This window comes from Glossina fuscipes, unplaced genomic scaffold, assembly GCF_014805625.2.
Source record: "Glossina fuscipes isolate IAEA_lab_2018 unplaced genomic scaffold, Yale_Gfus_2 26, whole genome shotgun sequence".
NCBI classification, from domain to species: domain Eukaryota; kingdom Metazoa; phylum Arthropoda; class Insecta; order Diptera; family Glossinidae; genus Glossina; species Glossina fuscipes.
Window position 1 is genome coordinate 6,343,527 of NW_023998421.1, and position 21,852 is coordinate 6,365,378.

The 21,852-nt window shown below is 33.9% G+C and overlaps 1 protein-coding gene across 1 annotated transcript; it reads right to left on the reverse strand.

Annotated features, from left to right (window-relative positions):
• Window positions 1–4,407: 4,407 nt before the first annotated feature.
• Window positions 4,408–21,782, reverse strand: LOC119635475 (zinc finger protein chinmo). The gene is given in 6 exon segments (XM_038030286.1): window positions 4,408–5,758; window positions 5,854–6,091; window positions 6,159–6,315; window positions 6,411–7,192; window positions 7,270–7,487; window positions 21,150–21,782. Coding segments are annotated over 6 exon segments (2,493 nt in total). The 5' UTR covers window positions 21,268–21,782; the 3' UTR covers window positions 4,408–4,778.
• Between the last annotated feature and the right edge of the window lie 70 nt (window positions 21,783–21,852).

Sequence of the window (21,852 nt, forward strand, 5' to 3'; positions counted from 1 at the left end):
CACTGGCTCAAGCATTTCCTCTGGTCGTCGAGGTCCTTTAACAGTTGCCTAAATGCAAAGTTTCGATTTGCCTCTGGTAGGATTTGCGGAGCGATATCATCAGAGGTAAAATCATTCTCTTTAGAAACATCGTTGTTCTTCAACTTTTTCAACCTGCTACATTCGACTAGTGCCAGCTTTCTTTGCTGGTCAGCTTCGACCCGCGGCGGTCAGTGGAAATTTTTTTAAGATTTACCCGAAGCGAAGCCCACGCTTTTCAAATGCCGACGCTATCTATCGACATATCTATCGAGATCGCTCTTAACGGCTTTTTCTATGCCCTTTTTTAATTTGACATTCCCATACTACTCATGACTTTCTCAAGTTGATTTCAAATAACTGAGATTACAGCAGATTAGTAGGTACAACAAATCTATTAATGCCTACCAGTGAAGGTTGGATTGAGATTATCGCGCATTAGTTTTGCATTAGTTTATACATCTTGTATAAACATGGAATGCACTATAGAAGCTTATTATAGAATTTACAGTATGAGAACACCAATAAAATGGACGCGGAAGATACCCCTAGTAACGATGTAGATAGGGAGTCTCCAACGATTGTAGCAGAAAATGGCGGGATTCCTTTCAACTATACCTAAAAAAATTGCCACTGACAGCAGTCAAAGTCGGCCAGCAAAGAAAGCTGGAACTTGTCCAATGAAGCCGCTTTGAAAAGTAAATAATGACGATGTTTTTAAAGAAGTTGGATTTAACCCTGATGATGGGACCATAACTGCCAGTTGAGGCATAAAACAACAATGCTCTATGAATTCTTGATTGCATAGTGAGCTAGTGAGCTTGCTCTCTTAGTTACTTGGCGACTGATTACGTTATACGTCCTAATTGAGGCTATCTGCGTCATTGAGAAAACAGCTAAGAAACGCGAGAAGTCAAATGGAATCCCTAAACCTGATGAAAATGGTGCTGATGATGTGAACCTCAATCGAGCGATTCCAAGTCAGCGGAACCGTGAAGAAGGAACAGATAGGCGTCGCACCTAGAAATGTTCAAAACAATAAAGACGACAGCTCTGACGACAAGAACGATGATGAAGAAGAGAACTGCCCCGCCCGGTGAGGTAACTTTAAACATCGATCGGTCCAAGAGCTGACCAAAGCCGTCCTAGAGAACAAATTGCTACAAAAGCAATCACTAACGGCGATAGATAGCAAGGGCGGTATATGAAAACTTTCGACATGGTGAAGTCACGGCAACGCTGTTATTGGCGTCAGGATTTCCACGTAGTCTTCCCATATTCTTATATGATTTTTTGTTAGAGGCTTCACGATTCTTATCTCTAAAAAGATGAGAACGTTCCTAGCATTAATCACATAAGTGTACAGGGCAGATCAGGTCGAAATCCCAGCGGCAATAAAAGCGTTGCCGTCACTTCACCATATCAAAACGTTTCAAATAGCACCCTCACTACTGCCGCGTTGGCGGTTGACTTTGCAGCATGTATTTTGTTAGGATGACTAATCACGTCTCTTCTGCTCAGCCTGCATTGGTTTACGACTACGTTTCACTTTCAACGTAATTGCTCATTCGCGCACTTGCACTATCATCTTTCGCTTTCGAAATGTGTTTTTTCCGATTGATCGTGAGAATTACATATTTTTCAAACGCCTTTTCTTTCTTCTAACCAACATACATCTAACAAAAGGAAGACGAATGTTTAAACAAAAAAAAAAAGAAAGTATTTTTAAAAATTAATAATAATTGGATATAAGAAGATTTTTTCATTGCCAAAAGGATTAAGGAAAATATATGTATGTGTGCGTGGCCATATGTGCATGCGTGTATGTGTTTTTGTGTCTATGTGTTGTGTCTATGTGCGAAAGAAACACAGAAAATCCTGTGAAAGGGATCACAATTTGGGAAAAGCTTTCCATTCTCGTTTTTAGTATCTTTTTCATAGAGAAAAAGAGAAGTTGGAAAAACTCATCTTTTTGTTGCGACATATTTCACAGTAAATTCTTCTTATTATTAAAACGTTTTATTTTGTTGCTGTTGTTGTTGTTGTTATTGCAGGTACATGTGGTTACTATTTTATGTTAAACAGTTATTTTGTGTAAAATATAAGCAGAGTTTTATATTTCTTTTTTACTATTTTATATACTATTGTATGTGAGTAACGCGTGTGTTTCATTAGCGAGATAAGAGAAAAAGGAAGAATTTAAAACATAAGATTGGTATATTTATATAAGAAAGCAGTTAAATACATTCTTCCCAAGACGAATTTTCTATACCCACTACACCTTAAGATAAAGTGCAAATTTCGACATCTTTCTTATTTATGTGCTCACGAGCGTGTGGCAAAAAGTTTTTCAAATTTGTACATTTCGTCAATGGTTCTTTCAAGACGATTGAGACGATTCGTCTCCCTTTCCTATTATGCTGGCCTGGTACATTTGAAATGAATTGTACGCACAAAGAACAGCATTTAATCGCTCGGTGCCTCGCAGTGAAACTTGCAGCCAATTTGTAGCATATTTTTCAATGAAATTGTTTACAATTGAGATGCAAGTACGTTGAAAACGAGAAGCTCCGAGAAAGCGGAAGCCCTATATCTTAATACTCGAGTGCTATACACAAGTATAAGCAGATACATGTTTGAAGGCCAAATATATGTATTTAATAGTTTTCTCTAATCGACGTAAAAAGGGAAATTGATTAGTGGAATGATAAGAACAAACTACAGGTGACTATCCTCAAGCGAGGTACAAAGAGGTCTCCCTAGTTTTCTCCTATAATGCTCACTGTCTTTATAACGACTTATTGGAGAAAATTGCAAACCGTAGCAAGATGAACTTAAGACCTCAAGTTTTGAGGCCTAACTACTGTGCCTCATTTCTAATTTCTCTCATAATTTTGGCTTTTTATGATGACGCTGGTAGTTGGATATAAAAATTAGAAAAGACTGGAAATCATTGGGAGATGAACGGAAGACGTCAAGCTTAGAGGCTTAAAAACTGTAAAGAGGCTTCTGCTCTTTTCCCTTTTTTTTGTGATGACATTGGTAGTGGATATAAAAATTAAGGACTTCAAGCTTCGAGGCCTTTGCAGATTTCTCTTGTTATTTGAATTTTTTTCAATAATGACATTGGTTAGTGGGCATAAAAATTAGAGAAAATCAATGCAAGCTAAAGTTAACACCTCAAGGCTTAAAGGCTTCAGCTAGCTTCGTAGTTTTAACTTTTTTTTTTATAATGACACTTATGGTAATTGAAAAAAAGATGTATGCTTTCAAAATAAAAAGAAATGAGATAGAGAGAAAAAGGAGGGAGGGAGGGATAAGAGAGTAATGGAGAAGAGAGGAAGGGCTTTAAAATTATAATTTTTCTAATAATTGCTTTTTTAAAGAACTTGTACTTGTTATTTTGTATAGTTTTTTTTTTCATTTTTTGTATTGGTTTTTAATGCTTGTTTATAAAGCCAGCATTTGTAAGTTTAAACTATTTTCAGACTATTTCGTTTTTAGTTCATTTTTACTTTTTTTTTTTTTTTTTTTTTAATTATATATTTTTTTTTTTTATTTTTTTTATTTGTAAATTTTTTAAAAGAAAAACTATTGCTTTTTTTGGCTATTGTTTTTTTTTTAAGGTTTTGTGTGCGCGTATTTTGATTTTTCAGTTTCAGTTTCGTTTTAGGTACTATTGTTGCATATCATTTGAGTGATCTGAGTATAGAAAATCTATTGCAAAATAACTTTAGATGAATTTTCTTCTCTTTTTTTTTTGCTTTCGTTTAAGAAAATTAAAGAAAAAAAAAATCAAAAAAAAAAAAAATATGAATAAATTTGATTTGAAGGCAATCCAAAAACGTTCAAACTTTGTTGCTTTGTTGTTTTCTTTTCTCTTTTTTTTTTCTTTTTTTATATATACTTTTTCTTTTTAGTTTAACTATTTGAAGAAGGCTTTTATTTTCCATATGTAAATTCTTAACTTTTTTTTCTTTTTTGTTTGTGTTGTTTTGTGTAATAGGGATCTTCAATGCGCAAAGCGCTTTATAAATTGTTCCAATTTGATAGTTATTGTATAAAAAAATATTTAAAATTTTTTCTTTTTGCTTTTGGTGTTGTGTGTGATATTTTTTTTTTATCTATCTTTCTTCTTCTTATTATATTTCAATTAGCACCCTGAAAACGATTTTTCAGTCGGATTCTTTCTTTTATTCTTTTTTTTTTCTTTGAATCTGTTATTTCAATTGGTTTTTTTTTATTTTTTTGCTATCAATTTTCATTTAATTTATTATTTGATTGTTGTTACGAAAACAGATATAAAAAAAAAAAAAAAATTAGCAAAAATATTTTGATGGTTGCAATAACCACAGGAAAAACAAGAAGAAGAAGAAGGGCAAGCAATCAATCATAAAAAAAAAATTTAACCAAAGGCACAAAAAAGAAAAGAAAATAGAAAAGACAATATTTATATGATAAATGCGAGAAAGCAATGTTAATGGAATTACACAAATAACGGTATTTTATAAAAAAAAAGAAAAAGAAAAACAGACAAAAAAAAAAAATTGAATGTTTAACTGAAATGCTTTTAGGCTTTTCGTGGCATTTCATTCAAGCGTGTTGAAGCGTTTCTCCAAGAACGTCAAATAAAGTTAACACATATATTATGCAGTAATAATTATTAGTTTCGCTCGTGCAACAGCGGTTGCAACAGTAGTTTCTATGAAAAACAGTGCGCAATGTTTTCTCTCTTCTTTTCATTTGAAAAAATTTCACTTTTAATTCTCTTCTAAAGATCGTTTAGGCGGTCTTTGATGGTACGTAATTCTTTCCTCTGCAAGACGTGGCTCATTGTTTGCGTCCCTGCTACGGGTTAAATATTCTTTAATGGCAGTGTCATGTTGTTGTTGATGTTGTTGTTGTTGTCGTTCCCATTCTAATTTTTTATTTCGTTCAGCTTCTTTTTCTTCGTGCATCAATCGAGACATTGTGGCATCTAAAGGCTTCTCAGTATCATTAACGAAAGTAAAACTTTTTGATGAATTTATCGTCATTCTTTCGTCTTCCCGTTTCTCTTTGTTGTCTCTTTCCTCTTCATTAGGTTCACCTAACTTACCAACGCCAACCGTCGTCGTCTCTGATGCCAGCAATTCAGCTGATGTACCCACAGACGTTTCAGTTTCGGTACTTTCTTCAACAACATCTGTAGATATCGTCAGCTCCTCTTTACGATCAACATCCCTTTCTTCTATGGAACTTTTTCGACCTTCTGCCATTACTTGAACTTTTTTGATATTATCAACACTGTTGTCGCCGCCTTCATTGTTAGTTGTTAACTTATTAGAGGTAATTTGTGTTGTATCTGATGACGTCGAAGAAGCCGCCGCTTCGCGTCTTTGCATGCATTTTTCTAATGCCATTTTTAAAGATTTACGTTTACTCATTCGATTCGATTGTTTATGCGCACTCATAACTACTGCTGCTGCCGCTGTTGCGGCCGCATCCTATTGAGAATGATTAGCGGCCGCCGCTGCCGCAGCAGCCACTGAAGCTGGTGCAATAGTGATACCAGCACTTAAACCAATTTCTTGTTTATGTTCACGTGCAATATGACGTCTTACCGTATTGTTACGGGTAAATGTACGGGAACAGAACGGACAAGGCACCCGTATACCCTGATGTCGTTGCCGTATATGAGCTCGAAGATTCGTCTCGTAACCATACAAACGATCGCAATATATGCATTTCAGTTTTTTACCTAAAGCACAATAATTTTTCAATTTTTCGTTCATTTTGGTTTTCAGAGATAATTAAGAGAGAGCTAAACATTATTAATTAGTTCATTCCACTCACCATCTGCTGTATTCACCATACCGCTGTTTTTATTATTTAATTTGGTAGCATTCCACAGATTTAACATATCGGCTGGTGCTACTGAGGCAGCCAATGTTCCCGGTAATGTGCCATCTGGATTTTTTAGTGTTTCCAGTAAAGCTGTCGGGGTGGTTGGCGATGCATTTGCTGTGGGCGGTGCTGGCGGTGGTGAATAACTGGAATTTTCCAATTTTACTCGCAGATCTTCTGCACAATTCTAGAGAGAAAGAAAATATTCGCAATATATTTTCGAGAAAAAGAGCTTTTCCATTAACACTACTCACTTCTTCTCTGGACTCTTCCAAATCGTCATGCTCTTCATCATTAAGTGGCTCTTTCGTGCTGCCGTTATTGCGTTCAGATTTCACTGATCTGTCCATATTAACAGGTGCACTACAATTTCCAGCTACTGTAGTATTCGGACTATGATTATCGTAACGACTTTGTTTGTCATTAGCAGATATACAAAGAGCGAAAGAAAAATACTTAGTTAGTAAAATGAAGTTATTTAAAAGATTAATTTCAATATGCAATACCTCGATTGGGGCGAAGCTCTTTCAGAGTGCATAGTGTCCGCTTCGGTGGGTGCATTTGATGAAGCGCTGGACGATGGCCTATGATAGGGCGGTTTACTGATGGGACTTGGGCACTCGGATGGATTTTTTGAGCCATCCCTTAGTACACTGCCGCGTATCTCTTGTTCAGCATAAGGACTGCGAAGGGCTCTTTTGCGCAATGGCTCATATGATATTGGACGGTGGTACATGGGCGGCACGTATGAAGGCATAGTACCCATAGTTGAGCTACTACTGGGAAGCATGAGGGAATCGCATTCTTGTTTAAGGTTGCCGGTAGAGCCACCGAGATGGTGAGCGGCGCCAGCGCCGCCGTTACCCAAACCAGCGGGGGGTCCACCGACTATATTGTTACCGCCGCCCATTACTCCGGGCGGACCTGTTATAATACCACCTGTGCTAGGGCAGCGATCAGGAAGACCTAATCCAGTACCAATTCCCAAACCGCCGGGACCACTGCCACCACCACTATTGTTACCACCACCACCACCACCACCACCACCACCGCCACTACCAATACCACCACTAACAGGAACATTTAGGCTACCTGTTGCGTTATTGCCACTGCCCGCTACAAGACCTCCACCCATAACTGAACTACTTAAATTACCACAACTACTAATGCCACTGCTAATGCTACGCATACTGCGACGACCATTAGGTGATTCTAAAGCCGTCGATTCTATATGCTGCTGAGCCTGTTGAGCTGCTAAGCGACCGGTCTCTGTGGATAATCCTTTCACCTAGCAAACGGTAATAATAATAATTGCTTTTAGCTATGGCTTTTATATTTCATTATGGGCTTGTAGTTTCAAATTACCTGTAAATTTTCAGCAGATTTCAGGAAGCTATTAAGGGCCTCTTGTGATACATGCACTTCTCCTTTATACATAAATTCTAGTAAAGCGGCCATATTGTCCGAAGACGTAGCCTCTAATATGACCACGCATTGGCCATTTGTAGGCGTCGTCTCGAAGAGGTCGGCAAACTTTTTAGAGCAGGCAGCCAAAATTAATTTATGCGCTTTAAAAACCATGCCTTAAAGTAGAAAAAATTTTTCCTTTTTTAAATAAATTCGACGACATATCTTTAGGCTTCAGCAAATTATAAAATAAGAAGTATACTTTTAGATAGTAAATGTACAGGTGGTTTTCATTTATTCATACAATACCTTGGATGCTTTTGTGTTTATACATTATAATGCGAAGGAAAATACAGACAAAAACAGCAAAAAAAAAAGGAAAAAAAAAGTTATCCTTTCAAAAAGACCTTGAACCCGTAAAATCATGTCATATAAAGCGAAGGTATGTACAAGTTTATTCCTAGATGTATAAATAGATGTTTTTTAACATTATATACAACAACAATAGAGAAATGAGGCCAAGTGTATACATATATATATATATATATATATTTATTGAAAGTATATACTACAAGAGGAAAACGATTTCCTTGGTCTTGAATGTTAAGCAGAAAAATGGAACACCCTAATCACCCTCTTACGAATACATTTGAAGAATGGCGCACCAAAATCTTAACGACATCAACAACTTTTCCTTCGACGATGACGACGATGTATTATTAACAACGATGTGGGCAAACTAAACCAAGTGAAACGAGTACCGCAACCTACATACATACTTTGTCAAGTAATATTGAAGAAAAGAAAACGAAAATTATCGACATTCATTTTTGTTTGTCTCACGTTTTGAAATTTTGGTCAAATCATCATTCAAGCTGCAACAAAATTTTGCAAGAATTCTTGAACTAAATATGCTGGATATAAACTCTCCTTAAAAGGATGCGTGGGTGGGTACCTTTATGTACCTATAGTTTGAACGTAAAATCATAGCTTTCTTCTCCATCTGTGCTGCATATGCTGCGTGAAAATTTTCTATAAAATTCTTTTGTTTTGCTCTCTTTTTTACAAAGACGTCGCTCTACCGCAAATCTCATTAAAAGTTGCGCTATACTTTCTATTCCCTGCGATGGCGGTTTTTTTTTTTTTTTTTTTTTTCTATATTTCATTTATGTGGCACTTGTGGTATCTTTTCTTTACACACTTTTACGCGTGCGAGGTATATGTTTGTTTTCAGACAACAGCAACAGCAGCAGTTATGTGTAAGAAGAAGAGGAAAGAAAATGATTTAAAACTCAATATCCTCTTAGAGTTGGTTCTAAGCTTGCTACCGATTTTTTTTTAAGAACGCAAAACATGGAGGGCACATACTTTTATGGGCGTTTTTCTCCTAATTGCTTGTCGTCGAGCAATAGTTTGTTTTCCGGGCAGGTGAAGAAAACAAGACTAATGTTACAATTGTCTTCTGTGCTAAGAGAGGAGAAATAAATAACGTTTCGTGATAAATAAGTAAGCGAAAGTCTTATCGGTTTTGTGAAAAATGTTCAAGCGATACAAATCTGACAAGTCAACGGGAATGTAACTTGTTTTGGATCTAAAATTCATCCTACGATTAATGCCCTTCGATTAATACCATTTGGCTTAGGACGACGCAATGAAAGGAGACATACATCGTTGGACTTTGAAAAGATTCTTTGGGATTGAAGCATTCATTTTTGGTCAAATTTTTACAATTAAGCAAAATTATTTTTTTTAAGCTGAATCTCCTGTTTATCTTATACGTATTAAACTGTGTGGATTGGGGTAATTTGTTTCCACATTTATCAGGTATTATCTCGCGTAATGCTTATTAAACTTTCTGATTGGTTTGCCACAGTTGAGAGCATTTTCTACACTAAAATGTTTAAGACGAAAATGAATTATCAAGGATTTGCATAACACACGCAACTCGTGTTTTACACGGCCTAACAAATAACAATTAAACTTTTTTACACGAATACTTTGTTCTAGCACGAATCCCTTGCGAATTATAATTTTTATAATGTCTTATAAAGACTTATGTAACAACAAAATACAATTGGTGGAATACCATGATCAGAAGTCAATCGGTCTATGGTCAGATGCTGTAATCACAGACTTGATTTATAACAAGCATTCCATAGAGCATTAGTTGCGTTATGCCTGCATTATACTGGCGAATGTTTGCTTTCAAATATGACAAAGTCTCCAAAGCTAGTGACCTTTCTTAGCAGACCCCGATTTGATGTATCCTTAAAGAAAAAATTTTGTGAAGATTAAATCACACGGCCGGGGGGGCCAATTCGCATATCCACCTTTTTAGAAATTATCCGTTGACAGAGCTGTTCTTTCAGCAAATCGAGCGTAGTAACAGCTGTGTGGCACGTAGGACCATCCTGTAAGAACCACATGTTTTCAGCCAAACTTCGCCCTCAAAATTCGAGACTGGCATTAGCTGTGTGGCACGTAGAATCATCTTGCTATTCCCATGTCTATAATTCTACGTACGTTTTCTTCTCTCATCAGCCATCGAAAGAAATTAGTTCTATGGTTGCCGTCAAACGATAAGCCACAAAACACTACGAGTTTTTTGGAATGCAATGTCGATTCAACTCGCTTCAATAAGAACAAATTTTACGTGTTGACGGAACCACTAAGACAAAAAAAACCCTAATTCGAACTAATGTTATTCAGTTATGTAGGGTAATTTTCTTCAGAATATCATATAACTGCAATGTCTAGACTGCAAAATGAAGCACAATTCACTTGATATGCACCGTACACGCAGTCACGTTATCCTCAATATATTTTCGATTTCATAACATGTGGAATATTTCATCAAGTGCACTTGTTCGTCAAAACCAAGCTTTCATTTTTAAAAAATCAAGCATTTGCACAAAACAGGATTTAATGCCTAGAAAAACAATATCGATCAGGAGACTTTAGCTAGGAATATATGGCCGCAGGGAATATCAAATATTTACGATAAAAATAACCTGCTGCTAATAACTAATATGTCAACAACACAACCAATGGCTAAGCGGATTTCCTAACGGTATATATTTATCTTAGAGGCGATAGGTATCGAATATTCGTTTTAACACATGGAATGATATTTTTATAAAGAAACACACACGCGCAATGGAAATGCAAAACTGGAATATCTACAAAAAAAAGTACGTATGCACTTGAAACAGAATTTCTCTGCAGCTAATCTCGCCTATATTTCAAATTAAGAGAACAAAAAATAAAAAATAAAAAAAAAACATTTTCAGTATTTAGCGCGTGTACGTTTCATATGCGTTGTAGTTGTTTTGCTAGGGATCTTCAAAAATCTTAGAATTGTGCAACTTTTTCTTTTCTTTCTCATTTCTTTCACTTGTTTATTACTTTATATTTTTGTTTTCATTTTTTATTAGCACTTTAATACTTTTTTTTTTTTATCATTGTTATTTTGTTTATTTTTTTTTACTTACTCGGAAAAAAAAAAAATAATATTAAATAAAAGTTTTTAGCTTTATTTTACCATACGTATAAAAGTCTAGGCCGATTACTTGGGTTATTGCTGCAAAAAGCGGGCCTTAGTAGTAAGTTATTTTGGCCAAGGAATACATACGACAAATATAGATATTGTTTTATATCGATGGATTAAAAAGTAAAAAAAAAGAGGGGAATAAAAAATATATATGTGAACCGCTGAGAGAGGAACGTCTCGTTTCGGCTCAATATTTCTTAAATAATCTATTTTTGTGAATTTTTAATTTTCGAATGTAAGCATTTCGTGGTTTTGAAGTTTTACTGCACCCGTAAAATTCTTTTTTGATAAAAAAAGAAAAAGAAATGCCAATAAAATCATTCTTATCTAACTAAAGTTTCTTTCTATATAAAATAAATATGATTTATTTTTAACTAAGAATCTATCATTCTGCGTTTAGCGTACTAGATATAAAGGCGATGAGATTAAATTAGATTTCTACTCGTTATGAAATTATAAATACACGAGACACAAACCTTGATAATGAATTGGTTTTAAATGTGCAAGTGTTAGTGATTTTATGGCGTTGGTTTTTCATACATAAATGTTTAGCGCTTTTATTGACATATTATGCAGGACCGCCCCAAATGAATGGATTCATTCTATTTCAAATGGATTTGTGAGATGAGAAAGATGTTTTTGTATTCTGCACCTCTTACGGCGCAAGAGTATATCAACGTTTGTGCATGTGTGTACAATACTTAAAAAGGTTTGGAAATAGAAACACCGATCGATTCATCCTGTTCTTCTTCTTAAATCTGCACGTCGCAATCTTCAAGCAGTTTTGATGCAACTTGACCCACGTTCATGTTTCGGATCAGATATAAACTTGTCTGTCCGTCAGTCTTGCTTTCTGAATTCAACAAAGAGGTCGCAATTTTTAAGCTTTTCTGACGGAATTTGTTGCCCGGACGCCTTTCTGCACAAGACGACAACGAACGCTATTGAAAATGGTTTGCTCAAACAACTTTTTCGACCATGTTTTCTACTGTGAAGCTTCATTTTGGAAAATCGTCATGTGAATAACAGTATGAAGCAGAGCCGCATAGAGTATTTAATGATGATACGTCTGTTGGTCGTTTATACCGTTTTTATTTGTTTTACTTGTTAGGCGTGAACAAAATTTTAAATAAGTTTGTAGAAAATTTAAAATTTTTAAATTTTTGTCCAAAAAAAAAGGTTGATCTCAAATAACGTGCACTAGCAAATCCGTTGACGTTTCTCCTCATTTGACAAGCTGCCGTCCTTGGCATGAGTAATGAAAATTATTGTTTTTGCTTTATGTATTGTACTCTCAAAGATGATGATTTGCTCGCCAATTGGGAGCATCGTAAAGTTGAATGTCCTGTCAGCGATTTACTTTGCCATTTTAGTAAGAGTGGAAGGAAAAGATTGAAATTACATTTCTAAGCCTATCTAGCTACCCACCTGAGGTCTTCATAAAATAAATGCATTAATGTTGTTATTGTCGCACTGTATATAGAAAACACACAACATAAATGCTAAGCTTTTGCTTAACGGAAAAAAGCCATCAAGGCAATCATAAACAAAAAACATGTGTTATCATAAAAGCAAAGACGGAAGGAAAAGGAAAATTTATGGAAAAGACTCGATGAAAGACACTACTACTGCTAAGAGATTATGGAGGAAGAGTAACACGTTGTCTTACTAACAAATATATTTTTAAAAAAAAAAGTTTAAATTATTACTAACTTATTTTTATTTAGTCAAATGAATTTTATTTCGTCCCCCACCTGGGGTACAGGGGTGTGTTAAGTTTGCGTGGGCGTATGCAACAGCCAGAACGACTTGAATAAGGTCCATCTTTTATTATACCGATCGACTCAGGTCTTCTCTTTGCATCGATATAAAGCGCGTCTGTCCGCCTGACGATCTCATTATCTTGCATCTTTAGCTACAGGTCGCAATCTTTGAGATATTTTGATGAAATTTAGTACACAGAAATCTTTGGGCCCGAGAACGAATGTTATTGAAAACGGTTCAGGTTCTTCTCATAAATTACTGTGAAGTTGTAAGATATGTAAGGAAAGGTAATGAATGATGGTCCGTGTCCTCTGCAGCGTTTCACAACTTTTCTTATTCTATTTATTTATTTTTTTTTATTAAAAAGATTGTATTGTTTCACAAAGTGAAGCCTATTCTGCATGGATCCTGCATAGTTTCTGCACAATTATACACAATACTATTCCCGCTTGTTCATCTATCGGTCTGCCGACAATGGCAAACGCGATCTATGCATATAGCGATCGGCTTCTTCTAAGGGAGTATATTTTAGCGTAGATCCTTAATGCTGGGTTGACCTGCAGTCTTCGATAATAAAAAGATCTATGAATAAAAAGTTTTTGCAAAGATCTTACGGTCACGAATGTCTTGGCTTGCTCCCAGACTGCAATGTGCTTTGAAGCTATCTTCTTCTTAAGAAGCTTCATAAACCTATTACATATATACACTTCAAAGCGATAAAGTGGTAAAGCGTCATTTTTTTCATCGAAGTGCGACGCACACTTAATTAATTTGAAGAAAACTTGCAAACATTTCCATAATAAAATATCAAGAAACTTTAAAAAAGAACCGATGATTCTGAAAAATTTTCTACAGCAAAATATAACAGAAAATTGTCCCCAAAGGTTTAGCTATAAATATTTATGACAAAAACGCAAAACTTTTGCGTAAACATCAAAGCTTTTGATGGACATACACTAATTTAAACGTTTGATGATTAAGACTCGTTTCGTTTCAAGGTCTATGTAGTATGTTTACTGTCATATTTTTCAAAATATGTATTGAAATGTACTTGAGAAGGACAGGACAGATAAGTCATTTGTTGATGGTGGTACCCATGTACATAAATAAATTAACGAAAAAGCAATCCTGCCCAAGAGTCATATCAGCAAACAATACGCAAACATCGTTAGCATGTTTATATAAACATTCTTACCTTACCCATTACGGTAATCTTCTATGAACAAACTCTTACTTTATCAGTAAGCAGCAGCAGCAGCAGCTAAAGGTGGGAGAATTTTTGTTAAAAAACAAAAGAAATAACTGTGTAAGGGTGGATGGGTGGTGACCGCTAAACTTTACTATGAATCCTTCTGAAAAATAAAGAAGCGACGAGAGGTCGCATGTTGTTTGTGGCCAGGGTAAGGTGAAATATTTTTGTCTGGGGAGTCCTGTCTGCCCGGAACGAACTTGAAAAAACAATATACATATATAAATATATTTCGCTTATATTTTTAGCAGGAAAAATATATTTGTAAATAAATATAAATATAGAAAAAAATATCATGTGGTCCAGGAAGTTGTGTCGAAAAAAAGGAAGCAAAGCAGAGCAAAGCAAGACACAATCTACTTACTACCTACGCATCATAGTAAGTACGTTTACTTGTTCATTCCGCTGGCGGGAAAGTGGAGGAGAAACGCGAAGAAGAAATCGTAGAACATGTATATACCTTTTTGGCCAGCAGCCAATATGAGGAAAGGATATGAAAATAAAATCAATGCACGTACAACTATACATAATTTCAAGCGAAATTTGCGTACATAGTGCATGTCCTCTAACATATATTGTTGTTGTTGCGTAGCTAAAACGAAAGTGTTTTTGATATCTATCTATAAGGCAAAGTAAGCACCGAACTTTGGGCGAAAAAAAAAATATAAAGAATTTATCTCCATATAACCCTGAGAAAAGGTTGGAATATTTTCCGAAGTGCGTCTGGCGTTTGGATATTATAATCCAAACAACTACGTGAAATACCAAAAGGAAAAATAAAACAAAGTCCACCTTAACAATATGTGTAAAAAAAAAAGGTTTTAGAGAGAGGCACTCAATCCTATTTTACAGTTGTACGTACGTAAGTAGCCCTCAGACTCCTCCGTATATTGGTATACCTTTCGCGGCTTAAGCAATTGAATTTAAAATTCAAATACATGCGACATACAAACGCACTACTCACTCTCTTACGTACATGTTCCACGCTACTACCATACTTAACTTTAATCAATAAAGCGATTGATTTTTTACGACTTTTTTTCACTCCCTCTCTCTAACCACAATAGTAATAATAAATATTCATATGCATAAATATATATATATATATATATATATATATATGAGACGACAAAAATATTTTTTGAAATCAATCAGAGAGGAAAAAAGTATTATTTTTTATTAAAAAAAACTCTTAACCAAAATTGTAAATACACATGCATATGCGTACGCAACAATCGTCAAACAATGACCAAAAGATGTGAATCCTTTTTGTTTTTAGTGTTGGTTGGTTGCCGACATTCAAAGCATATTCGATATCTATTCACACACATTCATATACATACCTATAGAATTATTTGTTTTAAAATGGTTGGGATGTATAATTGTGGTTTTCTTTCTATATATCATGAAAAAGAAAAAACAAAAATATATAGATAAACATATATTCGCATGAGCAAATATACGCGTTTATCCATATGAATAGGTGTATATTTGCATGCATTGCTTATATTCTATGTTTTTTTTTTTTTTTTTTTTTTGATGTCCTGCCTTGGATTTTGTTTCAAGTCAGCAATGAAGCATTAAATACCAACAGCCACAATATAATCATTTCCCAGCAAACGACCAAACACGTCATATAGGGGCCAAATAAATGAATGAATGATTGAGAATTTCTAAGAGCAGTCATGAATGTTTTTTTTTTTTTTTTTTTAATATTTGTTTTATTAAAATTCATATATTTTCATTATTACAAAGTTATGTAAAAAGGATAGAAAGATAGATATATATGGAAGACGTACTCATGACACATATGTATATATTTATATGAAAATATATCATATGTAAGAAAGTAATTTTTATGATTATTTTCGTTTGTCATTTTTATATATATATATATATATATATATATATATATATATATATGTATACATGATGACGATGATGTATTTTCAATTGTTATTGGGGACCGCGCGGCTGTTATTCATTGTAACCGCGCTCTGAGATATTTTAGCATGTGATCACCTTCCGGCGATGTTGTTGTTTTTGTCATTTTTAATATAGACAAATGAACACTTCTCATAACATAATAAAAAGCAAAAAAATATAATCATGAATAAATTTCTTCCTCACATTTTTGGATATGTATTCATAAAGATATATATGTATATATATATATATATACACTTAATAACATTTGTTTTTATGTGGTGTGAAAATCTTTGAATTTGCGCAAATTTATGGTAGCATTTTATCAAATTTGCATTTTACGGACATCCGCATGCAAGGATAGCGAAATAATATAAAATAGAGACTAGCAAGAACGTCTAATAAGTATTGAGCGTTTGTTTTTGCCTGTATTCAACTTATTCTCTTTGACATATGGGAATATGTTGAATTCAGGCGACACCTCGATGCTGCCAAAGTATGGGTAAACAAATCAAATGTCTCGACTTTTTTATTTCCTAACTCTTTGTCATTCGTCATCTTTTACATTTTCTTGCTTTACTTACCGAGTTTGAAATTTAAAATCAAGAAGAATTATTGTACCAACAATTCCGGCCTACCTGCCATGTCACGTATTGGTATGTGCTTTACGTGTGAAAATGTAATGCTTTTCGATCTTAGAAGAGCCATGATCGACTATTTAGAATGCCCACCGGCTAAGGATAAATGCCTGTAGGATAGTAACGCTAATTTTTATCGTATTTTCATTCTTTAATTTTTCTTTCCTTTGGTCTGTTGGTAAAGGTACAGAACAGTCCGTTTTAGAATAAGACGATTATGAAGAATCAGCTTTCGAATAAAAGCATTTGACGTGATGGTTTATCCTAAACATAGTTCCACACATTATCGCACGTTAGTACAGGAAACACCGCCTGCAGGGACAGTGGGAAAGAATCGTGTTCCACAGACACGACATATTAGCCCTAAATGCTACGCAATAAGCCTTTAATCACTTCAGATTATAATAAAAAAAGGATTTTGTAGATTTGATGATGTTTTCGAAGGTCTCAATGATGGTTCCGAAATGATCTCGGGCACGAAGGACCGAATCTACTTAATATTAATCGAACTAAAATATTGTTCTTGGTGTCTATTTTCAATTTCTTTATTCTCAAACTGTTTGTTTTATGTGTATATTTTATAACTTATTTTCGGAAATGGAGTAGCTTGGTTCACTTGAATTAATCAGATGGGTCATTCGGTCACGGGCGAGCTGTAGCTTGACGACCTCTGATCTAGGGTAAAATGTTTAGCTTTTCAAATGTATTTCAGGCGTTGTCGTACATTGAAAACAACCTGTTTTCTTGTCGATGATAGTCACAATAAGGTTCTCTCCATGTTATCATGTCACGGAAACCACACAAAAAGCCTCTAAATGATTGCTTTATGGCTTGTAAAGTTCCTGTGATGATGGTGCTTAGAATAATGGCTTTTTTATTGTTTGGTTTTGCTAAACATGCATAAATAAATAAAATAATCTTGCAAATGTATTTTTATTCCAATTTCTTTAGACTAAGGAAATAAATTCTATGACAAAGTAAAATGAGCACATTCTTTCTTTGAAAGAATAGACGTCTAGTCTTTACAAATCCAGGCTTTACTAAAGTTAAATATTTTACTGATGCGACGAATGCACGGCATTTTTACATCCATCTAGGCAAAGGAGATATTATATGGTAACCCAGGGGATACTGTATGGTGCTGTACAGTAAAGTATGAAAATGTACTAGATGTAGGTATGCCTTAGTTCTACGATTTAGGAATATGTGATATTGATATGCCGGTAAGTTAACAATAAAAATCTGAAGCAAATTCCCTTTAAATGATTTATTACCAGATGTTGTCTATAGATCGGTAAGGCGCTGCTGAACGTCATTCAAAGCCGATCAAAAATGGGCGGGATAATAAGCCGTTTTAAAGAACTAAGAATCGAGCTTTCGGACTTGGCTGGTTACAGCAATCCAACGATTTTGAAATTATTCTTTTCTAATCCAACAAAAGAAAACACTTTTTAGACTATAGAAGGTGGCTTTCTGTGAAACCATAGTGAACGAGATATGTACACACACAATGCACATGGATTAGCTCATATGCCAAGATTGCTTTCAGCATTAACATAAAAAAAATGGTCCTTGAGCTTGTCATTTTACATTGATTTAGTAAAAAGTTCCCAGTCTAGAGCTAATCCATGTTTTGTAAGTGAAAGAAGTTACGAAAATTCTAAAAAAAGTAACAAATGAATCTTTTTGCATTGGCCTAACTTATTCTTGCGATGTCATACGATTATATCATTGAAAAAGTAAAATCGTAAGAGGCTGTCAAAATAAGCTTGGCCCGAAAGAAAGGAAAACAAGGTTGCGCTTGCTCGTATAAGACTAACTGTCATTAGCTATTAATTCTGTATTCTTAATTTTAGAAAGTGTAGAAAATTGGGTTGAAAATAAATATAGGGAAGGGTGTTTTCCCCTTTTTTACTTCGTGAACAACAATTGCTTTCAGTATTCATTTGGAGAGCATTTCTTTCCTTCATTCTTTCTTTCTGTCGTTCATGTACGCATGAAAAACCTAAACACAAGTTAAGCTTGAAATCCAGTATATAGATCTTTAGATGCCGCATTATAAGTAATCATGTGATGATATTATGTTAGCTTAGGTCAGGTTTTCTTTCATGTCTTTTTTTTTTTGTATTTGTCGCAAATTCGCTAATGTCGTGTTGATATTCCGTACGTATTGTATTTGTTCAAATTCGTGCTTTAATAACAAATTTTTTATTATAATTTAGAGAATTTGTTTTAATGACGACACTTTATAGAAAAACAACAAGTATTCCTTTAAACGTATGATAAAAGAACGAAACCCAAAGTAGCGTTACTCAGACATTCACGTAAATAAAATTAAAACATGTTTACACATATATGCTTGCTAATGTACGTACATCATCTATACAAAGTGAGGTGAAAAAGGAATTTGCAATAAAATGTTTTATATATGTATCACTTAAGAGAAGTGAGTTGAGGAGAAAGAAGAAAACTAGGACACAATATAACATATACAGAATCCAAGTAGTCTCGTAAGCAGAATTATACCATTGTTGCCAATTGTTCATGCTTAAGAACCTCATGTGCACTGCTCTCTGCTTCATTTGACTTGAATATTATTACTCGTTGGAAAAGTAAAATACTTCAAAAGCTAAGGAAGTTTTTAGGAATAAAAAAAAAAAAAAAAATCATTTAAATGTATATGACTTTACTATACGAAACCATATAACATTTATAATATATAATATGAAATTATTTCATTTGAACGAGTTTTTTGTGTTCCTTAAGACTTCTCGAAATTTCCGATCATTTTATTATATCTAGTAGTCAGAGAAGAATTTTTTTATAAAGACCTAATGAAAATCAAAATTGTCGGGAGGAGGTGGTACGTATTAGAAATGACACATATACAAATATATACCATACAAATATATACCTATACGTGTATATATATATATATTCCTAACATACATATATATGTATATGTACATATATATACTTTCATATTGCTTATACTTATATGTATTGTCTATATATATAAACATATCGATATATCTATATAATATATATACATACAGATTAGATATATATTTGAATATATACACATATAGACTATACACACTCTGTATATAATATATACGATTCTATAATATATAATTACATATAGTATGTACATGCGTTACATATAAATGCGTTTATATATTATAATACATAAGCATATGTTTATATATTGGATAAATGTATAAATGTACATACATACGTGCACATACATCTATGCAGATATTTATATACGCATAGATATATAAATATAAGCGTAAATATTATACACGTATATATCCAATATATATCTATAATATATATGTTTATACAATTCACATACATATATACTACTTATGTATATACAATACATATATATATATATATCTATATGCAATTTCCAGAAGGTTCACTCTCGTTGCCGAACTACGTTTTCAATGAATTTACATCAAGTTTTGGTCACACATTGCATCATACCTGGTTACCAGTGCAGTTAGAGCAATTCAATATATAATCGGGAATTTTTCATGAGAGTTTTATAGGAAAACCGACAGAGAAATACAATCACTCTTTTTTCACAGACTGCGTGATATTGTTCTTAAAGACTCACTTTTGAACGCAAGCAGTTCTTGTGACTATACGCTTCTCACGCCTTGAAAATGGCTGAGCGATAAATTCCAATCATCTCTAAAATTCTCGAACGGCCATAACTATTTTTTTCTTTACTTTCTATATTGCTACGGCTTCTTTCAATTGCACAAATGTCTCATAAAATTTATTTGCATTTATTTTTTTTCGTTTTATTTTTCAAATTATAAAAAGTTTAAACAAAAACTCACTACAGCTCGCAAGCAATATCTACGACTTTCTGTGAAGAAGAAACGATAAAACTGATTTGATTGAAACATTGACATGACAAACTACGAAAGGCCAAGAAAGTTAGTAGGCCGTGCGCAATGTTCTTATGTTCTATAGTACGTATAGTACAGTAGAAAAGCTTCCTTTTACACTGATTTCAATAATTCATTCTTGAAACCATTGTAAGTTACACTATTTTAGGGCACCAACACTTTAATGCTCTAAAAAATGCACTCTTCGTATAAAAAAAGCATTTTGGAGAATTTGTACGCAAGTATTTCTAATCCTTTTTTTATTTGCCGTTTTCATGAAATTTCAATTGCAGTTACGTCAGCTGCCTGTTATGATTGTATTATCTACAGTGTTGGGAATTATGAAGTAGGCCTTTGCTACTTGTCAAAATCATAATGCATTTGTATTGTGTCTGTCTTGAGCTTTCGGCTCACACATCGAATGAAACACAATTGAGAATTTTTTGTTCGACTTTGGCCGATTCCCTCCTACCCCTCTCTGTCTACCTCTCTCTCTGTGTCTCTCTATTAACCGCAACTTTTTGCACTGACCACATAGAAAAATGTTTGTTTCACTTAAACATTGCTGGACGGTTGAAGTTTTTACTCCCTTTCTTCTACTTTCTTAACAACAGAAAGCAGGCGGACAGCCGGACAGACGTAACGGCAAACATAGAGCTAAGTCGATTCAGAACTTTGCCTGATAGTTGAGAAGCATATTTTTTTTTTTTTTTTTTTGATATCACAAACTGATTGGCGAGTATGCATTTAATACATTTACATATACTTATTAAGATGAAAAAAATTTTATATTAATTCACACTTACCATCACACGATAGCGTTACATCAGCCAAGAGATCCGATTTGAATAGATTTGAGAATGTTATCGCCAAATTTGATGAATAACTATTCCATTTCAAACAAAACTGTTGTTGCGGATCCATCTTTCTTTTATTTGCGTTATTACAATTTTCTTGCCAAAAATTTTCACCAAAAATATCCAAATTCTTCAACGTCGATTATTAATTTCTTCAAAAAAGAATGAACCAAAATTTTTACAAAATTTTGAATTTTTCTCTTTAGATTTTCAGCAAACAATCCAAATGCTCCATGTGGTGTTAAATAATTTCGTTTTTCGCGAAGTTTCTATGCGATGTGAGGATTTTTATTAAAAAAAAAAAAAATTTTTTTTTCGTTTTTTTTCTTTTTATGTTAACGTTGTGGCCAAACCGTAAATTTTGAAATTTTGTGCAACTTTCTTCTTCGCGTTGTACGCTTGCGACGGTTGCTTGTCTTCAAGTTTTCCTGATAATGATGCCAAAGGGAATTTTTCTTTAAATATTTGTGTTTTTTAAGCATAAAATGCGTTTTTAGCATTTAAATGCTGATATCGTAGCCTGCTGCTATTATATTTTATGAAGCTGACGTGACGTGGGCTTGTTGTTGTTCTTGCTGTTTGCTGATGCTGATGTTTGAGAATATTTTTTCACAAAATAGGGCGAATGCTTTTTTCTTTATTTATTTATCTA